This window comes from Coenobita brevimanus, chromosome 88, assembly GCF_032717465.1.
Source record: "Coenobita brevimanus isolate Jiangsu-jjx chromosome 88, ASM3271746v2, whole genome shotgun sequence".
NCBI classification, from domain to species: Eukaryota; Metazoa; Arthropoda; class Malacostraca; order Decapoda; family Coenobitidae; genus Coenobita; species Coenobita brevimanus.
The window spans coordinates 4,016,744-4,040,416 of NC_137041.1; the positions used below are offsets into that span (position 1 = coordinate 4,016,744).

Consider the following 23,673-nt stretch of genomic DNA (forward strand, 5'->3'; position numbering starts at 1 on the left):
AAAACCTGCTTCAGGAAAATCTTACTGCTGACTGACAAGGTGTACTGTGGTAAAGTAAGTGCTGATCAGAGTAAACTGAAATAAATTAGTTACTATGCCACATACTGTCAATACATTTTTAACTGTACTGTCTGCATATATATATATATATATATATATATATATATATATATATATATATATATATATATATATACACACACACACAATTTTTTTTTTTTTTTTAAGTAGCATCATGAAGGATAGAAAACTGATAAAAGTAGGCTTACAATTTGTGTCTTTCCTGTTCTAAGTTAAAAAAAAAAAAAAAATCCTTGGAACATACACTTAGGAGTAATAAGAGGTAAATCGAATGGATTATGCATAATGTATGTTAGAGAGAGAGAGAGAGAGAGAGAACTTCTTGAACAAGAGAACACATGAATGGAGTGGGCATACTATAATCATCAAAGTAACAGAGCAGAAATGGATAGGCTTACACATGAATGGAGTGGGCATACTATAACCATCAAAGTAACAGAGCACAAATGGATAGGCTTAGGTTTTGTCATGTCCTTCACAGAAAAGAAAATGACTGAACAACCATGGTAATGGAGTACCAATCAGAGCCAAAGAGAGCGGAAGAGGTAGTCTGAGAAAAGGATGGAGAGACAAACTCACAGATATGCTACTCCTGAATGGATGATGCTAATTGTCAATAGGTTATAGTGGAGAAAGGCAGGAGAGGATTTTGTCCTTCAGTGGACTGCCTTAGACTGTTGCTGATTACAATGGTCCATAATTTATTACTAAACTACAGAAATCACAAAGCACATTCAAGTGAATACCCAGGTTTTATCTTTGTAAGGCAGCACTGTAAAACATACTCTCACAAGCATTCACAAATGACAACTCAAACTGTGCCTCACTGAATCTGTCAACAGAGTTCCTAGCAGCGGTGCGAATCCTATCCCTAACATCAGCCGGAGACTCCAGTATTGTCTTCATAGCCTGTGCATAAGATTCTGCATCAGTAGCCCTGTAACCAGTCTGCTGGCCTTCAAACTCTGTCACAATATCCAGTTTAGGTCCACCAGAGTCATGAGCGACCATGATCAGTCCCCCAGCCATGCATTCCACTACACAAATCCCAAAATGCTCACACCACATTGTGTGCAAGCCAATGGTGCCATATTGAACATTTTCTAACACATCAGAGAATGGTGCATTCAACTTCCATATCACCTTATCCTCAATACCAAGTGATGCAGCAAGAGTCTTTAATTCTTGAACCCTCTGTTGGTCTTCTTCATTGCGACAACCACCAATCAGAATCAACTGCACTGTTTCTACTATATCTGGACTAACAATTTCACACAACCTTTGGAAAGCCCTCAGTTGCAGAGGATGATCTTTCTCAGGGCGGAACTGGCCAATGGACACTATTGTCTTTATTTTTTTTTGCCAGTCAGGAATCAGAGGCAAACTTTTGAACTTCTCAGTGTCACATGGAGGATAGACAACATGCGTTCTTTGAGCTTGGCCCCAAAGAGCAGTAATGTGGCTGTAAGTCCAAGAAGAATTCACTATCACAACATTTGGAAAGCGACCAACTACAGAATAAAAGAAGGCAAAGATATGGTAGTAGCACAGTTTGCCTATTGTCAACACAATATTTCGAGCTATAACTCCCCTGTTGTTGTGCGCCTCAACCCTCTCCATTACAAGGTTCAACATATCAGTGGTAATGGTAGGGTAGTGAGTGTAGCAGCCCACCAGGCAGCCTCCAACAAAACGAAATAGTGGGTAGGTGAAAGCACAACCTGTTGTGTCAATATAGATATCCGGCCTGAATTTTGATAAAGCTTCAGCAGCAACAACAAAAGAGCCAACACTCTGCATTAGTAGGGTGAGAACTGGATAATGTCGAGCCTCCAGCACAGAGCGGGTGCGCAGGAATATCAGCTCCACGGGTTCTGGAAGCTCAATGTTGAACCTCACATGGGCCTTACGCAGTATCTCCTCAGATGTGGCATCAGTGTCTCCCGTGTATACATAGCATTTGACATTCTTGTATCTGTCAAAACAATATCACTGCAATCATTATTTTGATAATAAACCAAGTAAGGTCTACATGCCAGATAATTATATAGATATCTAGTCTGTTGCTGTAGTCCCAGGTTCATCTGGACATGAGCCTGATGAACTGCAGGAAACAGGCCACTTCAGCTGGGTGCTCTGAAGGTATGATGAAAAATTGTCTACACTGTGAAACTAAAGTGCATGAGTTGAGGAAGTGTGTTGCAGTTTGAAGGGCTGCATTACAGTGAGGACATAGTGGATCCAGCCTTGCATTACGATTGAAAGAAATGAAGTCCTGGGACTCAAAAGGTCAAGAATGAATGTGCCCCACCTCATCTCCATGAACTTAGTTCTAGGGGTAAGAAGGTGGCGATGCCACCTTGCTTATGAGGTGATGCAATGCTTTGCAGGTGTGCAGCTTTGCTAGATAGCATGAGTGCTACTGGCATGAAGTCTACACTAAAGGGGAGAGAACATTCCCCACATAAAATTTTGCATAAAATGGTGCATTTTGGTGCAATTCCAAGTGCTAAAATGGAGATCTTCATCATACAATTTTACTGATTTTTGTGAAGTGAAGCAAAATAAATCTAACACTTGTTCATGTTTTGAAGCTTTAACAGTTTCTGGTTCAAGTTACTATTTGCCTGGCTCAAGTTTGTTGTGCATCCATGGCCGACGAGTCCAAGGTGCACTGAAGTGGCCCCTAACAATAATCAGACGAAATACAGATAATCACACATGATTATGAATTACAAAATAATATTCCCTTACACATTAGGGGCACAATTTTAGGTTGGCTGGTTTCTACTTTATTACCACTTGAATAATGAGGTTAATGAACTTACTTTCGTTGCAGTGCTCTGATGGCACACCAGAGGACTCTCTCTCCACCTCCGCCAGCATTGCAATAGGGATGGAAGAAGGCAACATGGACGTAGCCAGGTTCGCCATGCCGCACCAGAGACACACACTGAAAAAATCTGAATTAATCACTAAATACAATGTACGTTATCATCATCATCATCCTTTTCTCACCACCCCCACCAACACTGCACTGCAATAAGGCTACACATATGCAGCGTGGCTCTCAACACTGCACCAGAGACACACTGAATATTTTGAATTATACCCTTCACTCCAATATAATATATATATATATATATATATATATATATATATATATATATATATAAAGCAACGTTGGGTCTGGTTAGTACTTGGATGGGTGACCGCCTGGGAACACCAGATGCTGTTGGCATCCCTACGTGTCAAGTGGGGTTGGTGGAGGATTAGTGCCCCTCCCTGTAAAACAATTAACTCTAAGCCCTTGGCCACCCCGTCTGGGATACATGGCGTCTGGCAATGAATGAATGATGAATATATACATATATACAGTATATATATACTGTATGTTACCTCCAAGCAATTTTCTTTTGCTCTGATGAGTTTTATCAGACTAGGAAAGGTAGACCTTGCCTTTCTTAACTTCTGCCCAACTACAAGTCTTCCCCAACTGAAGAAAAATATCTGAAGAGATGATTTAAAAAGAAAAAAAAGGGGGAGGGAGGGGGGAGAAGATTTTTACTGTATATGGTACTCTATTACGATCATTACGTACAGAACACTGAATATTTATTTCAGGGAACCAGGAAGAAAGAATGGAGTGCAGTAGTATATATTACTTCTAATGACAGTATTCATCACTGGCACTAATAAAAAATGTTTATCTGACCTCTACTATTGGTGCCGGTGCATATTCTTATGCTTACTTTATTACATACATTAACATCTTTCTATTATTTTCAGCTATTCCTTACTAATAAATGGGGCACACACTGCAGGATCCAGAATGAGACGTAGGAATGCATAAGAGCAAGTACCCTATACACAAAATCCCAGCGAAATAGGTTACACAACTGCTTACTCATACGGGCCAATTAAATTAACCACAAAAAACAATGTCAATACTAGATATACAAATTTCTGAATCAAGCAAAACTGGCTGAGTATGACTACTTATGGACTGTGAAGGCAAGAAGACATTCAGTCTTCATTATATATAAGGGCCATTTTCCTATATACCATACTATTCATACTGAATATCATAACTAGCACTTGCAGTGGTAAGTTCATCTGAATTTGATCCACCATCATCCTTTAGGGGATAAAAGAAGAACCAGGCAGTTTCATTATCCAAAAATATTGGTGCCATGAAGCACTGGAAGAGCTAGTAAATTTCCTAAATACAAAGAATCAGCCTGAAGTAGGAAAATTTTCTTTAATTTTCTTTGAATTCCTCTACATAATTACCATGTAAAGCTGTACTATATTACCCACAAGTCAACAAAATGTACTAGAATACAGTACAGTATCTGCAAGAAGTTAATGCAAAAGTACCCCAAAATTGACAAGGGAGACCTAAATTACTAAAAACTAATCCATGAATTAGTTGTAATAAAGCATACTTACAAACTTCACCAAAAACCAACAAATGCAGAGTTGTATCAGTAACACAATCAGTAGCTGGAGAAGTATTGTTAGTGACAGGGACAGGATCCTCACACACAGCGATAACATTGTGGATGTCAATGTGAAGAGCTCTCCCAATGAATCATCAAGACGATCAATACCAGCCATTTCTTATCCTGCAAAAGCAATCATTACAGTAACATATGTAGGTACAACAGTAACATATGTGGGTACAATATTTTAACATAATTTTTTTTAATCCATGAAAAATGACAATCAAAGTTAAGTTTTGACAAAACATGCCACTGATTTGAAAAGATTTTTAGACCTGATCAATCTGAGAAAACCTATCATCAGTCATAATCTTGGTCCAGTACTGTCTGTCATTTATGGGTGTTTACTAAACCTAGTGGGACTTAACCTCACTGAAACAGCCAAATCATTTCAGCATTTGGGCATTCTTTGAAGTAAAACCTATACTGTAAATTCATCTGCATGTAATTAAATTTCTGAATACCTAGCTCAAAGTTTTTTTTTTTTTTTTTTTTTTAACTCATACCTGAGGGCAATAATATAATGGTTTTTCCTTTGTTAATTTGTGATTTTTACTTTGCTTTCTGATGTAATTGGCCAGTTTTTTTAAATATCAGTCTGTCCCACCCAACAACAGGAATGAATAACATGCCATTTTCAGCATTAACCTATCCAGACTGCATTTACCCTAACCAAGACCCATGCAACTTAATCCTCACTAAAAACAAATTCCAACTTTACTTAGTTATTGTTCTTACATTCTTACTAAAAAAAAAAAAAAAAAATGAGTGGGAGAGTGCCTGTTACTCTCAGACATCAAGGCAAAACTGGGCTGCAAACTCAAATCAAACAATATACCAACTGGGATGAAACTGCAAGATATAAACAAGCCAAGGAAAATCTCTATCTCAATCATTTATATTTCTCTTGATACTTTTTTTTTCTGATGTGCTTCCACATGTTTTGAATATCTTTGATGCTAATTTCTATCAGAAATGCCCTCCAGTAACCATTTGGCCATTTTCTTCCCTCACTATCGCAAAAGAAGGCACTGCTTACAAAGCTGATCATAAACAAACAAACAAATAAAATTAAAAACAATTAGTAAAGCCATGTACCTGTACAGTACTTACCTGGATTAGTAAAACCATGTACCTGTACCTATCTGGGTGGGGTTATGTACCCCTAGATATTCCCCATAACATTAACCATCCAGACTGCCACTAAACCCAACCAAGAAGGCTGCTCAAACTTTCCATATGCTTACCACCATGGACCTTACATAATTTTAAGCTGAAAATAACACCAAAGAAAGATGTAATTACAAAGGAAATGCCATAGAGAAGACCCCCATACTTTGATGAGAAAATGTCATAGAACACATTGAAAATACCATGGAGTAATGATAAGTTAAAGTTTAAAAAAAAAAAAAAGTACACCCTTGATATAGCGAACAAATTGGTACCAAACCTTTGACATTAAAGCCGAACACCATGCTGTTCGGTATAGTCTCCCAGGTACGTGGCTTTTACTGAACAAAAATCGTTAAATACAGAGCGTCATTTAGCCATATAGTCGTACACAATAACATACAGCTAGATGATTTTTTCTCAATAAATGTTCTATTTATGGCTCCTTTCATGATGCTGGTCACCCAGAGACTGATGCAGTGTTCTGCATGATGCAGAGGAGCCCCGGTGTGTGTAATTCACCGGGTCGGTCAGGATCACCTGATGGTCGTGATCGTCGGCTTTTACCCTCCTGGAAGGGAGCTGAGAGCTCATATAGTCCGATCTAAGGGCAAGGCTGTGACCTTCACACACGCACACACCCGTCCCCTTGCTCAAGGGGGACAGTAACCACCCACTTCGTCAGTGAAACTTTTCACAACCTGAGCGAGGCGCGAACTCCCGTCTACCAGATGGCAAGCGAGAATGTTACCACTGCACCAGCGAGCGGTGTGTGTGTGTGTGTGTGTGTGTGTGTGTGTGTGTGTGTGTGTGTGTGTGTGTGTGTGTGTGTGTGTGTGTGTGTGTGTGTGTGTGTGTGCACATGCACGCATGTAGGGATGCCACGCTGGTCAGTGTTTACCGTGCCTTCGTTCTTTTACCAAATTAAAGGTTGCTAAATGAACATAACAGTCAGCCAGATCAAGGTGGTCGTTAAATCTGAATTTCGTTAAGAGGGTTCTGTATGTACCTATTGGGTTTATTGTACTGAAGTCAAAACAGAAAGCCATGCATACAGCTACATGTATTAAATGATAAAACAAAACTAACATATGACAACAGTGATGCAGTATTTCCAGATTTCCTACTGGCATGAAGTGCTGACAGGATCCTTTGTTATGGTTTATAGATTAACATAGTTTTCTCTATTATGTTTATTTTTTAGAATGTTTGAGGATAAAGGGTTCCATTATTGTACTTCCCACTGTGTATATCTTGATTTTACGGAATATGAAGTTTTAATTTAATTGTAGAGCATTATTTTGCTATTCTGTATCATATTTTTAAGGATGTCTCCTGCATGCTGTGTAAATATTTGCTTTACATTCGCACCTGCAGTCATGTGGGGATTACCAAACATGCCATGACTAATGAATACTCAATGCACGATACTTATTGGGTGCAAGTTTTACCTAATGCATATTCAACTGTGCATGTTGTGAAGTAGGTTACAATCACTGGGGGCTTTGGTGGGCAAAGCATCCCAATTAGGATTCAACACCTCCAGCTTCCACTGTTTATGGTTTTTAAATTGTGCACATTTGAGTTTGGTGTGCTGACATCATGTCTACTCAGCAGAATCAGCAGTACAGTAGTGCACCAACTTTCGTTACAGCAGGATTCGGGCAATCCACTTTCGCGGCATGCACCAAATATTCCCTAACTTCCACTTTCGCTTGAAAAAAATCGATTTTCGCGCACAAATTTTGGGTTTGGGACAATATTTTGAACTTTGAATTTCCTGCACCGCCTGCCCGCAATCCACCGCCATCTTGAATGACGTCATGTCAACACTCTGTCCACCCATTCCCGCCATTGTGTATGAGCGTGCTAGCTCCATTGTGTTGGATTCTCATGGTTCAATGGCCTCTACTATACCTGGTAGTGTGGGGAAAGGGCCTGGTGGTGTGGGGGAAGAGCCTGGTGGTATGGGGGGAGGGCCGGGAGGCAGTGGTGGTGATAAAAAGTGGCCGGGACATTCAAAGTCAGGAGGAAAGGCCAAGGCTAAAAGAGAGTATCGTGTTGGAGTGAAGAAACGGCAGTATAATAATGAAATGAAAAGGAAGATAGTTGTTTGTATCTCACAATGCAATGTACAATAGTGATTTGATGTACTGTACTGCAAGTGAAAATGAAAATCTGATGTTACTTTAGGATAACCGGGAACCAATTAGCCTTTTTGCCATAAAGACAATGCCCCAACTTTCGCTAATTCCACTTTCGCGCATTATTTTTGGACCCAATTAGGCGCGAAAATTGGTGCCCCACTGTAAACACACTGTCTGGGGCATTCAGGTGGCCTTCTGTAATATCACAAAGTAGGTACTGTACTGAGTATATTTTGCTTGTAGCCTACTCTCCAATACTTTTTGTCTGAAAATCACGTGAATCATCTGTGATGTATCTAGTACTAAATTTTCTTTAAGAATGTGGATCTATAAGAAAACAATAAAAACAACTCGGATCACTGCAACATTGTAATCTTGTTATATCAAAAGAAATAATGTTACACAATGTGAAGATTAATTAATGCTTTCAGAATTTCTTGTAACAAGTTTTAAAAACTAAATGCAACTTAAGTGACATTACTCTCCTCGTCATTAGGTTACAAATACCTAGAGTTATACTTTTCTCCACTTTTTTTTTTTTTTTGTTAATGCTTAGTGAACCAAGTGAGCTAGTCTTGGCAATTTGACAGCCATCCTTTTCTGCTGACAGCAAATTGTATATCCCTGGGATTTTTTGTCAAATTATTCCTGTTTTGAAACGGCAAAGAACCAAGTGGAACAAAAAGGCTAACTCACACTAATCCGTTTCACCGCCAGTATCTGTTGTAAAGGCTGTTTCATCAGCCCCCATCAAGGTAGCAACACCTCACCAGTTCCCCGTCACAACAAAAACAAAACAAATCCCCGACGGGAAGGTTCCCCGTCACGAGAAACACTATTCCCTGTTCGCCGTCATGAGGACAATTATTCCCCGTCATATATTTACATATCAGTTTATTTGTCAAATATGTAGTTCTTGAGTTATGATTTATAAACGTGATGCTGGTTGATAATTTGAAAAATAAAAATAAAATCGCTGTCAACTAATGTTTTCTATGCGTTTCCTTCATCACGTTTTGGGCGAGGTACTTCACTTTTTGTAGATATGCAAACGCTTTATATTATCTTATGTAAATTATCCTTATTAGGGTCGACAGGTGACGTATATGGAATGGTTCCTGACTCCCCTGGTTCTTTCATATATTAAAGTTCTCTATGTTAGTTTGTGCCTCGACTGACAGTCAACAGGTGACTGATGAGTGCAGCTATGTATTGTAGAAAGGCATTACAGTACATATCTGCAGTCGATGGTATCTTCTTGGTCGAGGTATATGTCCCATTAGTGTAGGTCTAGCTATTTGTATCTTAGGCTTTAGTATAGGTTAGCGATTTGTCTGTTAGGTTTAATAGTTTTAGGGGTTTTAGGCTAGGTATTTTTTTTATAAATAATGTAATATTGACTCAACCGGATACATTTGTGTGAAGCTGCAGAATGTGGTGAATGTTTTATGGCGTATCCGGTAGAGCCAGGATTCCGGGGGCTTGAATGATGAGTGAATGGAAGTGTGGCCTATTTGGATTGGGCAAGTTTGTGCTGCCTGGACACTGTTACTCTTCACCCTGCCCTTGGGTGGGAAAGGAGGAGGAGGTCCGGATGATGATGATGATAATGATGTATATAAAAAAAAGAAGTAAAATGATAGTTTTATAAAATTATATACATATATATATATATATACAGTATATATAACATTTAGTCCTACGTTGCCCCATAAGAAGCGTAGGAGCCCGGGGCTATGCAAGTTGGTCCTGATATTTAACACGAGTGACCAGCCTCACTCATCCCTGAGTGGCATTACGTGAGCAATAACCCCAGTCATCCCTTGGATTAAACCTTCACCAGCTCAATCCGACTGGAGCGCCGCAATTACCCACTAAACCATCAGGCGCCATAATTTGGTAATATGCTTACCACCCAGTCGTATTAAAATAAGGAAATTGTAGTACCAATACATGTAATGAAGGCAGCTATGGGTGAAATATAATTCTGAGTCGATTACACTGTTAACGATATAAAAAATGACGGGGAATTGTCTCGACGGGGAATTGTCTATGATCCCCAGTCAGTCAATCTCCCTCAAAGTGATAAGCAGTAAGATTTTTATTCCACATATTTTAGTAACTTTAAAGCTTTTTTTTTTTTTTAAGAAAACAATATGGTACATGGGAGCAAATACAAATTAGTGGAATATACGTAACTGCGAATGCGTTGTGTTATGGTGCGATCTGCTGGCTGTCGTGAGTTTCCAAAAAGTAATGTATAATACCGAAATGTAATTATCTGTATAGTTTTTACCGTAATATACGCTGTGAACACTTAAGAAGTGTCTAGTTAGTGATCTCTGTAATGGACAACTCGTAAGGTAACGCAGGGAAGATAATAATTCGGTAAGTATGTTAAATATTCAGAAATTAGTGACAATTAGCCCACTTTCCAGCCTTACTTCAGAAGAGCTAATTGACGCTTGTCACTTGTCCTAGCAGCGTTAGACCCATAGGGAATCTTAGAGTAGGGATTTAATATTAGTAGGCATGGCCAGATGGAAATACAACTAGATGTCTGAGGTAGAGGGGAGGAGCTAGTGTTCACACTAGCTTCTCCCCTAGATTCTTACTAAACTGTTTGCTAATAAACACTGGAAAATGAAACATGGAAGGATTTACGAAATATCATTGCTAAATGCCCTTGGGTTTATATATAAAGGAGAACCGTGATGCAGTTTTTCAGTTTTTCCTCTGGTTTCACACTATTTTTATTTTTTCTGAGTTAGAAATGGCTTTTTGTAGTGCATCTTAATTTATTGATGTTTCTTGAATATACCAGAATGTTTAACATCCTATTCAGAAAGGCTATCCAACATAAGTCTCTTCTCTGAGTGGGAGGATGTTGAGGAGTGACCTAATTCAGTGTAATACAATATTCCATAACCTTTCTTCTATTAAATCCCATAATTTATTTATACTTCTCCCCTTGTTGGAATAAGAGTTCATAAATTTAAATCTTTTTCCGAACTGCAGAAACTGAGGTACTGTACGTAAACAATTCTACTCCTGTCATAATTTGCCATTGGAATTAGTTTCCTGCTGGTGTAATTAACACTCCCTATCTCATTTTGAAATTGAACTTACTCAGACGTGTGTGATATCCTTAATGCTTTTTTCCCCCAACCCAGTCTAAGTCATTATACAGCTATTGTTTATTGACTAGTTATATCTCCATATCAAACTTCATGCGTGACACACTCAACCAGTCACCCATATGCAGATATAAGCTACACAGTAAGCCCACCTTGACTGGCTTGTAATTTTAGCAAAGTGAGCCCACTTGATCCCCAGCATGTCATGTGCTTCTGACTGGTGGCCCTACCAGGTACCGTAAGTGAATAAACCAGTAAAGTATAACTTGTAACAAGAGGGTAAGTGAGAGGATCATGCTTGGAGTACTTTTTCTCCCATGTAGATGAGTGTTAATATTGTTTCTGTTGCAGTTGTTGTACTCTGTATTAATGCCATCTTTACCATGTAACATGACATTCCTTCTAAAAAGGGCATTTTGTTTTCGTTTTGTTTTCATTTTCGTTTTTGAAGGCTCCAGCATGCTTGCATGCGTTGGATATGGTTATTGCAGTTTTCCCAACAGTACTGGTAGATTTTCTCAGTGCTGATCTTATAACGCAGCAGAACACCTTCAGTATAGTAGTCTCATGTAGACTGTTAGAGACTTTCATGGAGGAATCTTAATTGTAACGGGATATATAGAGCTGCATTATCTTGCATCACCTTTACAGTTCTTTTGTTTGCAGATCTTCAGCCTTCCATGGTCTTTCTATTTTACATTAAAATGCAAGCAGCATTGGTACGGTAAATGTTTATTATTGCAGCACATTATTGAAAGGGAGTTTGCACTGTATTTCCCTTAATGCACATTCAGAATACATTTGGTTCTCTAAAAAAATATCGTGTAATTTTTCACTGTTTTGAGTGATTGTTTAAGTATAGCAATCTACTTGATTTTTTTGTGCTGTTGGTATAAAATGATAAACTATACTTAATTCAGAAATGGAGCAGACAGTGTTGGCAGGTAGTAACAGATACGGTATTGTTAAAAGTCAGTCATGATTAATCCTCTGGGAAACCTTGAGTATTTTTTAATAATAATGACATCATAATCTGTGATAACTAAATGATAACTAAAAATATATTTTCTGTTTCAGGATAGTGATGCTCCAGATTATGCAGAACATGCATATGGACCCTGAGTAGTACCACTAATATTGTCAGTAGTAATGCCAGAGGGAGCAGTGTCTTGAGTGTACAACTAGGCAGTACAGAAATGGATATATTGAGTAAAACTGAAGAACTTAATATAAAAAATATGCCTGACAGTAAATCCAGTGAAGTTAATTCTGAGACAGCAGACCAAGAAACCATAGTTAAAACTGTAGAGAAAGTAGATGTTAAGGGTTGTATAGAAAACACTGAAGAAAACATCAGCGGAGTGGAAACATCCAAAGAAGAGCTAGTGGAAGAAAATAGTAAGGAACCCATAAAGAGAAGTGGAGAAGCAGATGTAAATGATAAGAAGGAAGAAAGCACGAAGGATAAGGAGCGATGGAGTGGACGGCAGCATGTAGAGGCACTGTCGGGTTCCTCATCATCAGAAGACACACCTTCATCTACTGTATGTTACAACTCTTTTGTGCAAAGCCATTGCTGTAAATGCTAGTCTTGAAAATTTTCTGTCTTTTAATGATCAGCTGTCATTTCTGTATTTTCATTCTATTTTCTTCACCTTGAAATCTGTACTTTTGGAATACAGTACCATTTTTTTTTTTTTTTTTAATATTACTTTTTTTCATGAAGTGATTTCACATCCACCTCTAACTCTGTTCTCCCTTCATAACTTTTTTATTGATATTAACTATAACAGTTGGTTTTCATGCTCTTCAAGGACAAGAAATACCTCTCCTAAAGTTTTGACATTGTTAGAATTGTAGTGTTTCAGTATTTTGATTTCAGATACTATACAGTTATTTCAAATGGTTTACCCTGTTTTGGTAGGAAACAGGGTTAGAATGTTTATGATGGAATGGTCATAGACATATGGTACTGAAATAGTATGGTATTCTAAAGTGTTGTTGAAATAATTTGATGATATTTTGTACTCTGCATTAAGTATACCCGGTATGTATAGTATGCAGTAAGGTCATATACCATTATATTTAACAAGTATTCAACTCTTTTTCCTTTTCCACATAACTCTACCAATACAGAAAGCAATCAAGAGGAGGAAGAAGAAACCCAAAGACACGAGTGAAGCAGCAGTCAGCCGACAAAAAAAGATCAGCCAGATCCAGGCAGTGTTGTCATCCAGCCCTCTTGACCTGGAAGCATTAAGGGAGCTTGCTATCAGTGAGGGTGGCCTGGTGAAAGGTAAATGTGACTTGAGATCATAGGATTGTATTATGGTGGGGGTTAGGAGGCTGACTAGCACTTCTTTACCAGTTTAATTTATGGATATGACCTGTAAAAATCCCATTGTAAATTTTATAGACGCTCCTATGTCAGTGTCAAAAAAGACCAACAACATTTGAGAGGCACTGAAGGAAGAAGAAAACTTGAAGGTTAATGCCTGTTGACAGCTGGGGGGTCACTAAAAGAAATAATTTTATTATTATTTCACAATCATCTTTAAGGATATGACATGAAGCAGCCAAATATATATCCAAATCCCCAGTTGCAAGCCTGCTGCATAGTGAACAAGGACATGTGGGAAACAGTCCATGTTCAGGGATGACAAGTTTAGGACTCAAACATCTGTTATTTCAGTTGCAGGTTGGATGTGCTAATCATTTTAAAGTAAGGGTGTAATGTGCAATATAAACTGTATAACAGGAAAGAGGTGCAGTTAAGCCTCCAATCCTACATCGTCGTTGGCTTAGGGGGCTTTTTAATACCTTTGCAAACCATTTTCTGTATAGAGTACCGTATACTAATCTTTTGGCTGTCAGTTGGGGTGGTATAGTCAGTGAATGTGGCGATGGGTCATATTCTCAGACTTATGAGGCTTCTGGTCTCTTAGTGATTAATTTGGATACTTCATATTATCACAGTCTTTGAACTATTCATGTATAATTTGGATACTTCACAGTACCATTATTTATAAGTTATTCATGTCTGTTTAATATTGACACAGATTGCAAAAATGACATATGAGAGAATATTAATGCCACATGCAGAAGTAAACCTGTAAGGAAGAGGGGGCATCCATAACTTACAAGAATATGGTTGTAAGTGCCAGTATACCATTATTCAGCATAAGCTAAGTGGAGCATGATTTGCAGGTAACATGAAGAGTTTATTACTAATCACATTACTTTCACAAAATTGCTCAAAGCTACTTAGGTACTATACTGGTAATGTAATGACGCAAGTGAAGGTGGTAAGTGAATGTGATATGCTTCTTAAAACTGATCACTCAGAATCTTCCACGCTTATCATCCACTCTCATTGTGGCTTCTTCTATCACCTTGCCTTTACATTTTCATGCTTCTTTCTCTGTTTCTTTCACTGTCAGTTCTCATCATAAATTTTTATGAAGCATCCTTTGTCTCTCTCTCCTTTTTTTTTTTTTTTTTTTTTTTTTTTTTCCTGGTATCTACCAGATCCTGCATTAGCTACTTCTATTACACGCTTTTTCACATCATCCCACACTTCATGTACTGTATATTATTCTCTTCATTACTTGCCAAACTTGATGTTATATTTGTCTGAGCCTTAACTAATAACTTTCAACAATTTCACTGTAGTGCATTCCCTTAAATGTGTTTTTGTCATCCAGTATTAACTTCTCCCTTCTTTAATACTACAATTTCTTCCTCTTTCTCATCCTTGGTAATACAATACTGCAAAACTGAAACTGTTGATAACTATCTAGGTGCCTTTGCTTCCAAAATCATCATCATCAATTTCTCCCATAATTACTAATTCCATGACAATTTTTTGTTCATTTTCATCTTTTCTGCCAAGTAAATTTCAAGAAATAAATAGTAAGCATCAGGTCTCAGCATTACAGTATATCAAAGATATTACTGAATATTGACAGGTGTTGTATTCTCTTGGCAGATGAGATGCGTCGTAGAGCTTGGCCAAGTCTAATGATGATGGAGCAAGTAGAGTCTGCCCCTAAACCACCACTAGAGGTTGTTAAAGCTCATAAGGACTATCATCAGGTGTGGCGAAAATGACTAACTGGTTATTAAAATGCATGAAACCTGTCTCATGGGATGGGAAAGAAGAGCAGTCTCACTGTTTTTGGCATTAAGAGCATAAAACTGAAGCACCTTAAATTTGAACTTCACATTCATTACATGATGTTTGGTAAACTGTAGCAGATTTTTCTTTAACCTGCTTTGATTTTTATTTATCATTATTATTATTACCATGTTATTATTATTACAGTGCACGCACTAGTTTCACGCCTAATTGGTACCACAATCATATCGTGAAACCAAACTTTGCAAAACTCATGCATATACTTTACATGTAATAAGTGGTACTGTAATTGGCTCTGGGGTTAACCACGCCATTCCCCCTTAGCTACCCATTAATGACACAATACCCTTACTATAAATTACATACAGTTAGTCAGACATACAGGTTTATTATATTACTGAACTGTAATGCTAAAGACTTTACTAACATTGACACATTGGCTGAACTGCTTGATGAGGCGCTGTCATCGCTCATTACGTAATCATGAAACTCGTTACACAGCACGCAAACTAGAGACTCAAGAAAGTCTTGTGAGCATGAGATCACAACAATACAAAGTGTTGTGGGATATGACGTCACAAACATGGCAGCGGTGACTATGAACAAGTGACTGAGGAGATGCGTATGTGTGCGATCACTTGCTGCTGGGACTTGTGAAGCTCTCAGTAAAATCACAAGACTCCTTGCAGAGGAATGTTCCTTTGTGTCGCAAAACTGTCATTCGTGAAAGTATATTTTGCGAAACTAGTGAGTGCACTGTAGTAGTATTATTATTTCTGACAACCATAGTACCTTTGAGGCAAAGGAGTGCAATAGCTGGTTTGCTGGTACCAGTGTAAGCCTGCTTCTAGAGCAGTTTAACTCAGTTTAGAGCAGATGCCTCAGTTTTTCCACTACTGTACTTTACTCCAAAAATACCTTTTACAAACCAGCAATATACAATTTACATAGCTGCTGGTACAGTATAGTATAAAAGTACTGTACAGTACAGGTAGTCACCTACAGGTATTTACAGCAGAGTTAAGCTTGTGAAGACATTTAAAATATTTTTTATGTAAAGAGAACTGGTCAGAACCTGTAAAAAATTATGCTAACACACCTAAGTACTCCAGCATCCCTGTCTTGTTTGGCCTATTAAAAAAAAAAAAAAGAAAAAAAAAAAATTCATTGTTTATATTTTGGAAATAGGTGGTTCTGGATGTACAGCGATCATTGAAGCGCTTCCCACCGGGTATTGATGACAACTACAGACTGGTGTTGATGGACCAGCTAACAGTGCTCATCATCAGAGTCCTCATGAAGCACCCACATCTACATTACTACCAGGCATGAACTCTCCTCTTTCTCATAGCAAGAGTGGTAGGTTCATCAGGGTTCTCATCAAAACACCCACACAGCAGGCGGTAGGTTCTCTTAAGTCACTCATTTGCCCTGCCATTAGATTTCAACTCTCTTCAGCAAGAGTAGTATGTTTTCAAAAAACACTCATCTGCATTTTCTACAGGCATGAATTCTCATCTTTCTCACAGCAAGACTGGTAGGTTCTCGTATGACACTAAAGTACTTTCCTACAATGCATAAACTCCTCTTTCTTATAGCAATTGTGGTAGCAATTATGCCTAGCCGCCAGGCATAAACTCTTCTCGTAAGGTATGCTGCATATGATTTGTCAGTCTGTCCATCCATCCATCCATCCAATCCTATGTTGCCTCATGAGGAGCATAGGAGCCCGGGGCTAGGCAAGTTGGTCCTGGCATTTAAGATAAGAGTGACCAGCCTCACTCATCCCTGAGTGGCATTACGTGAGCAATAAACCCCAACTACCCCTTGGATATAAACCTACACAGGCTCAATCCGATTGGAGTGCCTTAATTACCCACTAAACCACCAGGTGCCATAATTTGGCTATATGGTTACCACCCAGCATAATAAGTGGTTTCCTGGTGTACAGGAAACCATTTGTCTTGCCACTCAGTATAGAGTTATCCATAGGCAGAAGGAAGAGTAAAGAATGTAGGAAAGAAAGACAGAAGAGGGAGTGCAAAGTCACCCATAGGCAGAAGGAAGAGGAAAGAATGAAGGAAAGAAAGACAGAAGAGGAAGGATGACAGGAAAGGGTAGACACCCAAAGCAGCACTACATCGAGTGAGTGGATGGTGAATGCCCCCCACCTACCACCTCGTATAAATTTTTAAAAATAATTGTTTTACTCTTGCTATCAGCAGATGATTTTATTGGTATCTAGCTAAGTGAGGGGCTGAACTGTGCAATCATGTGTGGGGAGGCGGTGGCTGAATCGGTAGAGAGGCGGCCTGCAGTCCTAATGGACCCAGGATCGAATCTCGCCTGGGGCAGGGAACAGTTTAAAGATTTGAATTTCCTAAAAAGCAGACTTTCCTGATCTACCAGATTACCCGCCGACATGTCGTAAAAATACCCCCGCTAATACCAGTACACCAGTCCTGTATGAGACAAGCCCTAGCATATACTCAGTATGAACGGTGGGTGTTAGCGCCGAAGTGGTGGCATGTGGAGGTGTGGGACTACTGGGCCTTGGGATAGGTGACTGCCCCTAAGAAATAGTCCCTGAGCCTTTGCCCAGAGTCAGACACGTACAAAAAAAAAAAAAAAAAAAAAAAAAAAAAAAAAAAAAATCTGCCTTCTTTTGAGGAATAGCTATTTTGCCACAAGGCTTCATACTACATTTACAGTGTTATTTTATGTGAGTTTTCCTCTTGTAAGACATTGTTGTTTACTAAGTTGCAGGGTGATGCATCTCATCTCTCTTGAGTTCTTTAATGAAACTTTTAAATATTTCTGATATTTTGCTTAATGGGCTCAGAGAAGGTATGGCAGTTAATGCTTTGGTTTACCTGAATACTCTTAATTTGAATGACTGCACTTGTGAAAGCTGAGTATGTAAAGAAAACAAAAACAGTTCCTGATTCTGACTATTAAAATGAGAATCAATTGACTTTGTGATATGTATAGGAAGTTCTACCCCAGACTGTGGTAGGTAATGGGTTTTCCCCACATTCAGGGTTACCATGATGTAGCTATAACATTCCTGCTGGTGATGGGTGAGGACATTGGGTATGAAATGATGGAGAAGCTGTCAGTTACTCATCTGTGTGAGTTTATGCGACCTACCATGGAGCGGACCACTTACTACCTCACTTATCTCTACCCCATCCTACACCGAGCAGACCCACAGCTGTACATGTTCATTAACAAGTAAGTTTTTCTAAGGCTTCAGTGACTTAATCACACTTGATTGAAATCATATGGCATTAGCTGGAATATAACATAGAGTTTCAAATAGAGTTATCCTAACTATGAGAGGGATAATGGTACCAGTATTAACATTCAGGTTCCAGTGACTTGCTTTGCTGAATAGAATCATGTGGCATTAGCTAGAACAGAATACTTGAGTTGTCCCAACAATGAGAAAGTTAATAGTTCTTTGTGTGTGTGGTTACTTTTCATGTTTCCAGATCTTACCTACCCAGTACCAGGTACATCATTTGTTATTAGGAAATACTGCAGTACTGATGATTAGAGAGGCTAACGCAAATAAATACAATTACTGCATATTCTTTCTTTGTGCAGGTCAGGTGTAGGTACAATGTTTTGCTTACCCTGGCTGATCACCTGGTTCGCCCATACTCTAGCAGACTACCGAAACGTTGTTCGTCTCTATGATTTTTTCCTGGCCTCTCCTTACCTCATGCCCATGTACATTGCAACAGCCATTGTGCTCCAGAAAAAGGAGGATGTGTTGGCTGGTGAATGTGAGATGGCCATGCAACATTTCATTCTTTCTCAGGTCAGTATTTTTTTTTCTGTCGTTTTAATTTTCTCTGAAATATTTTAGTAAGGAAGGTCTTCCCTCCTCATATAATTCCTATTTTGCCACCTCTGCTGTTCAAGACTTCTTTGTTAGATGAGCCCTAGAATTCCTGTCATCTTCTTGTGTTCCATTTTATATAAACTTTGATTCATTTTGCATTGTAATATAATTAAGATGTGCTTGCACTGAAAATAATATGACCATGTTGTTAATATATTCCTTATATCCTTATCTGTGCAGCTCAGATAGATTTTCATTTAGTAGTACGTAACATTAAAAGCTTTTCTGTAAAAAACTCAAGATGATCATCATTATTAGAGGTAACAACTATTTTCCATTATTTGGGAATAGGGGGCTTCATCTTTCATAGCATGCAATTAGTTTTGCTGTAAAATTTTATACATAACTAGACAGAGGATGTATGGAAGAGGAAATATTTTTGGCATGAAGCATGTTGAAAAGTAAAGAAGATTTGTCTTAATCTGTCTAGCTTAAAGAAGATAGACTATTAATCATATTATCCTGTTTGAAAGCAGGTGCCGGATACTTTGCCATTCGAGGACATTTTAGTAGAAGCACGACATCTTTATCAAGCCTATCCCCCAGACACCCTCACTCAAGAGGTGGAGGAACACTTAAAGAAAAAGTGAGTATACAAAGTTAAAAAGAAGAATTGGGGGAACTATTTTTATTTTTTTAACCCCTTCAGTCTGATGATGCATTATTTTTTTTTATTTCACTAACCTCTAGACAGTTTGATTCACCTTAGGAGGATGCCTCTTGTGAAAGGGGTAAGTGAAGGCTGTATTTGATCCCATTAGTGTGAGTGTCTGTGATTAATCACACTGTCTAGTTGCATTAAGAGTCTAATTAAAAAGTACATTTAGGATCTAATTTAAAAAAAATCTTTGAGCTGAAGGGTTTAACAAATGATGTCAGTCTTAATGATGGTGTTGGAAAGGGATGCTGTCACTTGGCACAGATATAATTGAGCATTTAAATACTTGTCCATCAGCTTTCTTATCCCCAAATGGTGAATTGTAGACTGCAGGAAAAGGACAGTCCACTAGGTTTACATCTTCATGATTTGGGGGGTCACAGTAGCTACCGGTATGTCTTTCATCTCTTTGCCTACTATCATCTCATGTCCAGTTTGTCACTTACTGTGGTCTCCACCAAATGGGGACCATACTGTATATGCTTAGTTTCATATTCTTTCATTCTTTCTTTCAAAACACCTATTAAACCTGGTGCCATATCTTTATTTCTTCGCCAGTTTACCTCAGACATGATACACCTGTTCCTTGACACCTTCCTTATTTTTTTTCACTTAGTCCTTTTAACAGGTTTTATGGAGTTTTGTGAAGTACAGTATGTGTGTATAATGACTGCTTGGATATATGGCCCATTGCACTGGAAACAGTTAATAGTTTTCTTATTTTATGCTTTCCTGTCCTATTTCAGAGTCCTACCTATCCTGTTTATAATGACAGTGATGATCTGTCTGTCTGTGTGTAGTGAGATGCTTTACTCCTGGAAGCATTGACCACAAACAGATGATGAGTGATGATTATGACATGATGAGTGATGATAATGCTTGATGGGGGTGATTGTTGATGATAATGACACTGATGATAATGATGATGATGATTATTTTTCTTCCCCTTCATTAATAATCCTTATCACTCCCAACAGAGCTGAGGAAGAGAAACTGGAGAAACAACGCTTGATAGAGCGGAAGAATAAATTCTTAGCCCGGAATAACTACAAGAACCTGATGACTACTGTGTTAAACTTCATTCCAGTCGCACCAGCTCACAGAGGCCGATTGCTCAAGATTGCCCTGTTTGCCGCATCTGTGTTTGTCGCCCGAAGTATCTACAGCTACTACTCTACCTCGGGTATATACGTGAGGCCAGATTCATAACCAGATGATAATAACTTAGATGACGTATGAATTTGTAAATGCCTTAGAATTTACTCTATTATTTAATTCTGATTGAAAAATTTAAGGGGATGACACAGAACTTGTAAATGCCCTAGGGTATATTCTATGACTGTATTTAACTTGACTTTGATATATAGATGCGAAATGAATTTTACCATAATTTTTTTTAAGCAGATAACACCAGACTTGCAATTGCCTTAGGATATATTATTTGTTTAAAAATTCAGTTATGCCAGTCAAATGGTGAAGGTAGTGTACGTAACGAACATTTGGTGTAATTAAACATTCACAGTGTAACCCCAGTGCAGTGACATATTTTGTTTTATTCTTGCAATCCTCTAACAACTGTATTTAGTTTAAGAGATGCTTAGAATTGAAAAGGTTATACAGTATATAGTCTTCATTAACTTCCTTCTCTACTAGGGATGCCCCTGAACTGAATAAAATAATCTGATTGCAGCAGTAATAAACTACAAAAACATGTCCCTGTATTGAAAGGGTTAAGTAGATATCTTCCAAAGATCATGCCAAATGTTTAGGAATCACAGTTATGATATTCCATTCTGCACTAAAATAAGAGGAAGCTTAACATGCACCACTCTTTAATACCTGGTGTATAAAGACACAGGTAATAATTGTCAGGTTTTTCTAATCTTTGGTTAATAATATATTCTCCTCTTGATTTCTGTACAGTATTCTCTTTTTATTTCAGTAGTTTGGTAGTATTTTATTTACTGGTATATAGCTTGTTGCACCAGTCATTCTGCTAACTTTAAAGTCATTTAATACAAGAGGCATAGAGACAGCAGTACTGTATAACAGTTTTCACTTTACTGTGCAACAAAATGGTTATTACACAAAGAGTATACACACAGTAGTTAAAAGGTACTAAACATCAGCATTCTGCATTCTGCATCATGTAGTCAGCTTGAGTACTGACACAAAATGAATGTGCTGTTTTATACAATATACAGCACCTGTCGTAACTAAAATAACCAAACAGTTTTCATTTACAAGTGTAGAACATCATTAGCATAACAGAAAAGTAAATAAAAAAAAATATTTCTCTGGAAACCAAGCTTAAAAAGGAATTCCACTTATGCTTTAAGGTACAATTATTGCACAGATATTAGTACAGTACCTTGTAACAGATTAAATACACTGTATTACAGCTAAGTAGAAATGTTAGTGATAATTGTTGGAAAATATTTTTATTCCCTCTGTATCATAATTTTGTTACATTATGTAATTACTCAGAATTTACCAATGTCATAAAATGTACAATATCTGCAAAAAACAGTTGATTGCTTTTGCACACTAAAATTTGTGAAGTTTAACTGTATATGACTGATATTACTACTGTACAGCATAATGCAAATATTCAGTTAACAAACATGTAGGTTGTAAGTTAACCCATTCAGTTCAGTGACATATTTTTCTATTCTTGTTACTACATGTTGATTCTGTTACACTTAGGAGAAACCTCTAGTTGTGAAGGGGTTATTGAAGGCTATATGTAATCCCTTCAACTGAAGTTATACGGAAAAGAATAAAATTATGTGCAGGCAGCATGAATAAAATACCAATTACAGTGGTCCTTTGGGTACCATCCCATTTGTTGCATGAATGCAAGTGCCACAGTATATATGTAAAACTGCAGCTCTTCTCACAAGTGACATGGTCAGTTCAGGGGTAGTGCAGTCCCTTCACATCATGCTCACATCGTGTGTGTGTGTGTGTGTGTGTGTGTGTGTGTGTGTGTGTGTGTGTGTGTGTGTGTGTGTGTGTGTGTGTGTGTGTGTGTGTGTGTGTGTGTGTGTGTGTGTGTGTGTGTGTGTGTGTGTGTGTGTGTGTGTGTGTGTGTGTGTGTGTGTGTGTGTGTGTGTGTGTGTGTGTGTGTGTGTGTGTGTGTGTGTGTGTGTGTGTGTGTGTGTGTGTGTGTGTGTGTGTGTGTGTGTGTGTGTGTGTGTGTGTGTGTGTGTGTGTGTGTGTGTGTGTGTGTGTGTGTGTGTGTGTGTGTGTGTGTGTGTGTGTGTGTGTGTGTGTGTGTGTGTGTGTGTGTGTGTGTGTGTGTGTGTGTGTGTGTGTGTGTGTGTGTGTGTGTGTGTGTGTGTGTGTGTGTGTGTGTGTGTGTGTGTGTGTGTGTGTGTGTGTGTGTGTGTGTGTGTGTGTGTGTGTGTGTGTGTGTGTGTGTGTGTGTGTGTGTGTGCAGTAAATTTAAAAAACATACTGCATTGACAAGGTATGTAGGATACTGCCAGAAGCAGCTAGGCATTTGCAGTATACTGGTTTTCCAACAACTGTATAGCTTAATTTTATGTAGCACAGTGGCTTGCCAGTATCAGTTAGGTTAGATATCTAAGGGGACACTGTTCAGTATGTCACTGGATTCAAGGGGTTAACAAGACTATTTCCATGGCTGGCTTCCATCTTGACCATGTGCTACTCAGTATAAATTTGTCTTCATTGATTCCCCCCACTCCCATATTGTTTTGACTGGCATAAAACTTATAACTTTGACATTATGTAACATAAGCCCCTTCCAGAAACAATTGAGCCAACAAATGTCTGTGACTTCATTTTTGTAGTCAAGAAAAAGAAGAAATTGTAAATAACTTCCCAGTCATGATCCTGCAGAGTTTAAGTTGGCTTTAAAAAAGTTCAGCACTTACCTAGAATCAGAATGTTAAGAATTAT

The 23,673-nt window shown here is 38.2% G+C and overlaps 2 protein-coding genes across 3 annotated transcripts; one reads left to right on the forward strand and one right to left on the reverse strand.

Annotated features, from left to right (window-relative positions):
* Window positions 1–142: 142 nt before the first annotated feature.
* Window positions 143–8,657, reverse strand: Alg11 (ALG11 alpha-1,2-mannosyltransferase). Its single transcript, XM_080281192.1, has 4 exons — window positions 8,600–8,657; window positions 4,534–4,709; window positions 2,910–3,034; window positions 143–2,056 (listed from the first exon to the last, which is right to left on the reverse strand). The coding sequence occupies exons 2-4, from the start codon at window positions 4,699–4,701 to the stop codon at window positions 835–837; spliced, it is 1,515 nt and encodes a 504-aa protein (XP_080137318.1). The 5' UTR covers window positions 4,702–4,709; window positions 8,600–8,657; the 3' UTR covers window positions 143–834.
* Window positions 8,658–10,097: 1,440 nt separating this feature from the next.
* On the forward strand, window positions 10,098–22,109 carry LOC145411197 (TBC1 domain family member 20). Of its 2 annotated transcripts, none has more exons than XM_080281258.1 (9): window positions 10,098–10,156; window positions 12,118–12,584; window positions 13,177–13,336; window positions 15,029–15,135; window positions 16,367–16,504; window positions 18,219–18,412; window positions 18,788–19,004; window positions 19,565–19,674; window positions 20,724–22,109. In XM_080281258.1, exons 2-9 carry the CDS (start codon window positions 12,237–12,239, stop codon window positions 20,953–20,955), a joined length of 1,506 nt encoding a protein of 501 aa, XP_080137384.1. In that variant the 5' UTR covers window positions 10,098–10,156; window positions 12,118–12,236; the 3' UTR covers window positions 20,956–22,109. The 2 variants fall into 2 exon arrangements, with proteins under 2 accessions (XP_080137384.1, XP_080137385.1); XM_080281259.1 differs by lacking the exon at window positions 10,098–10,156 and adding an exon at window positions 10,239–10,291.
* Window positions 22,110–23,673: the final 1,564 nt, after the last annotated feature.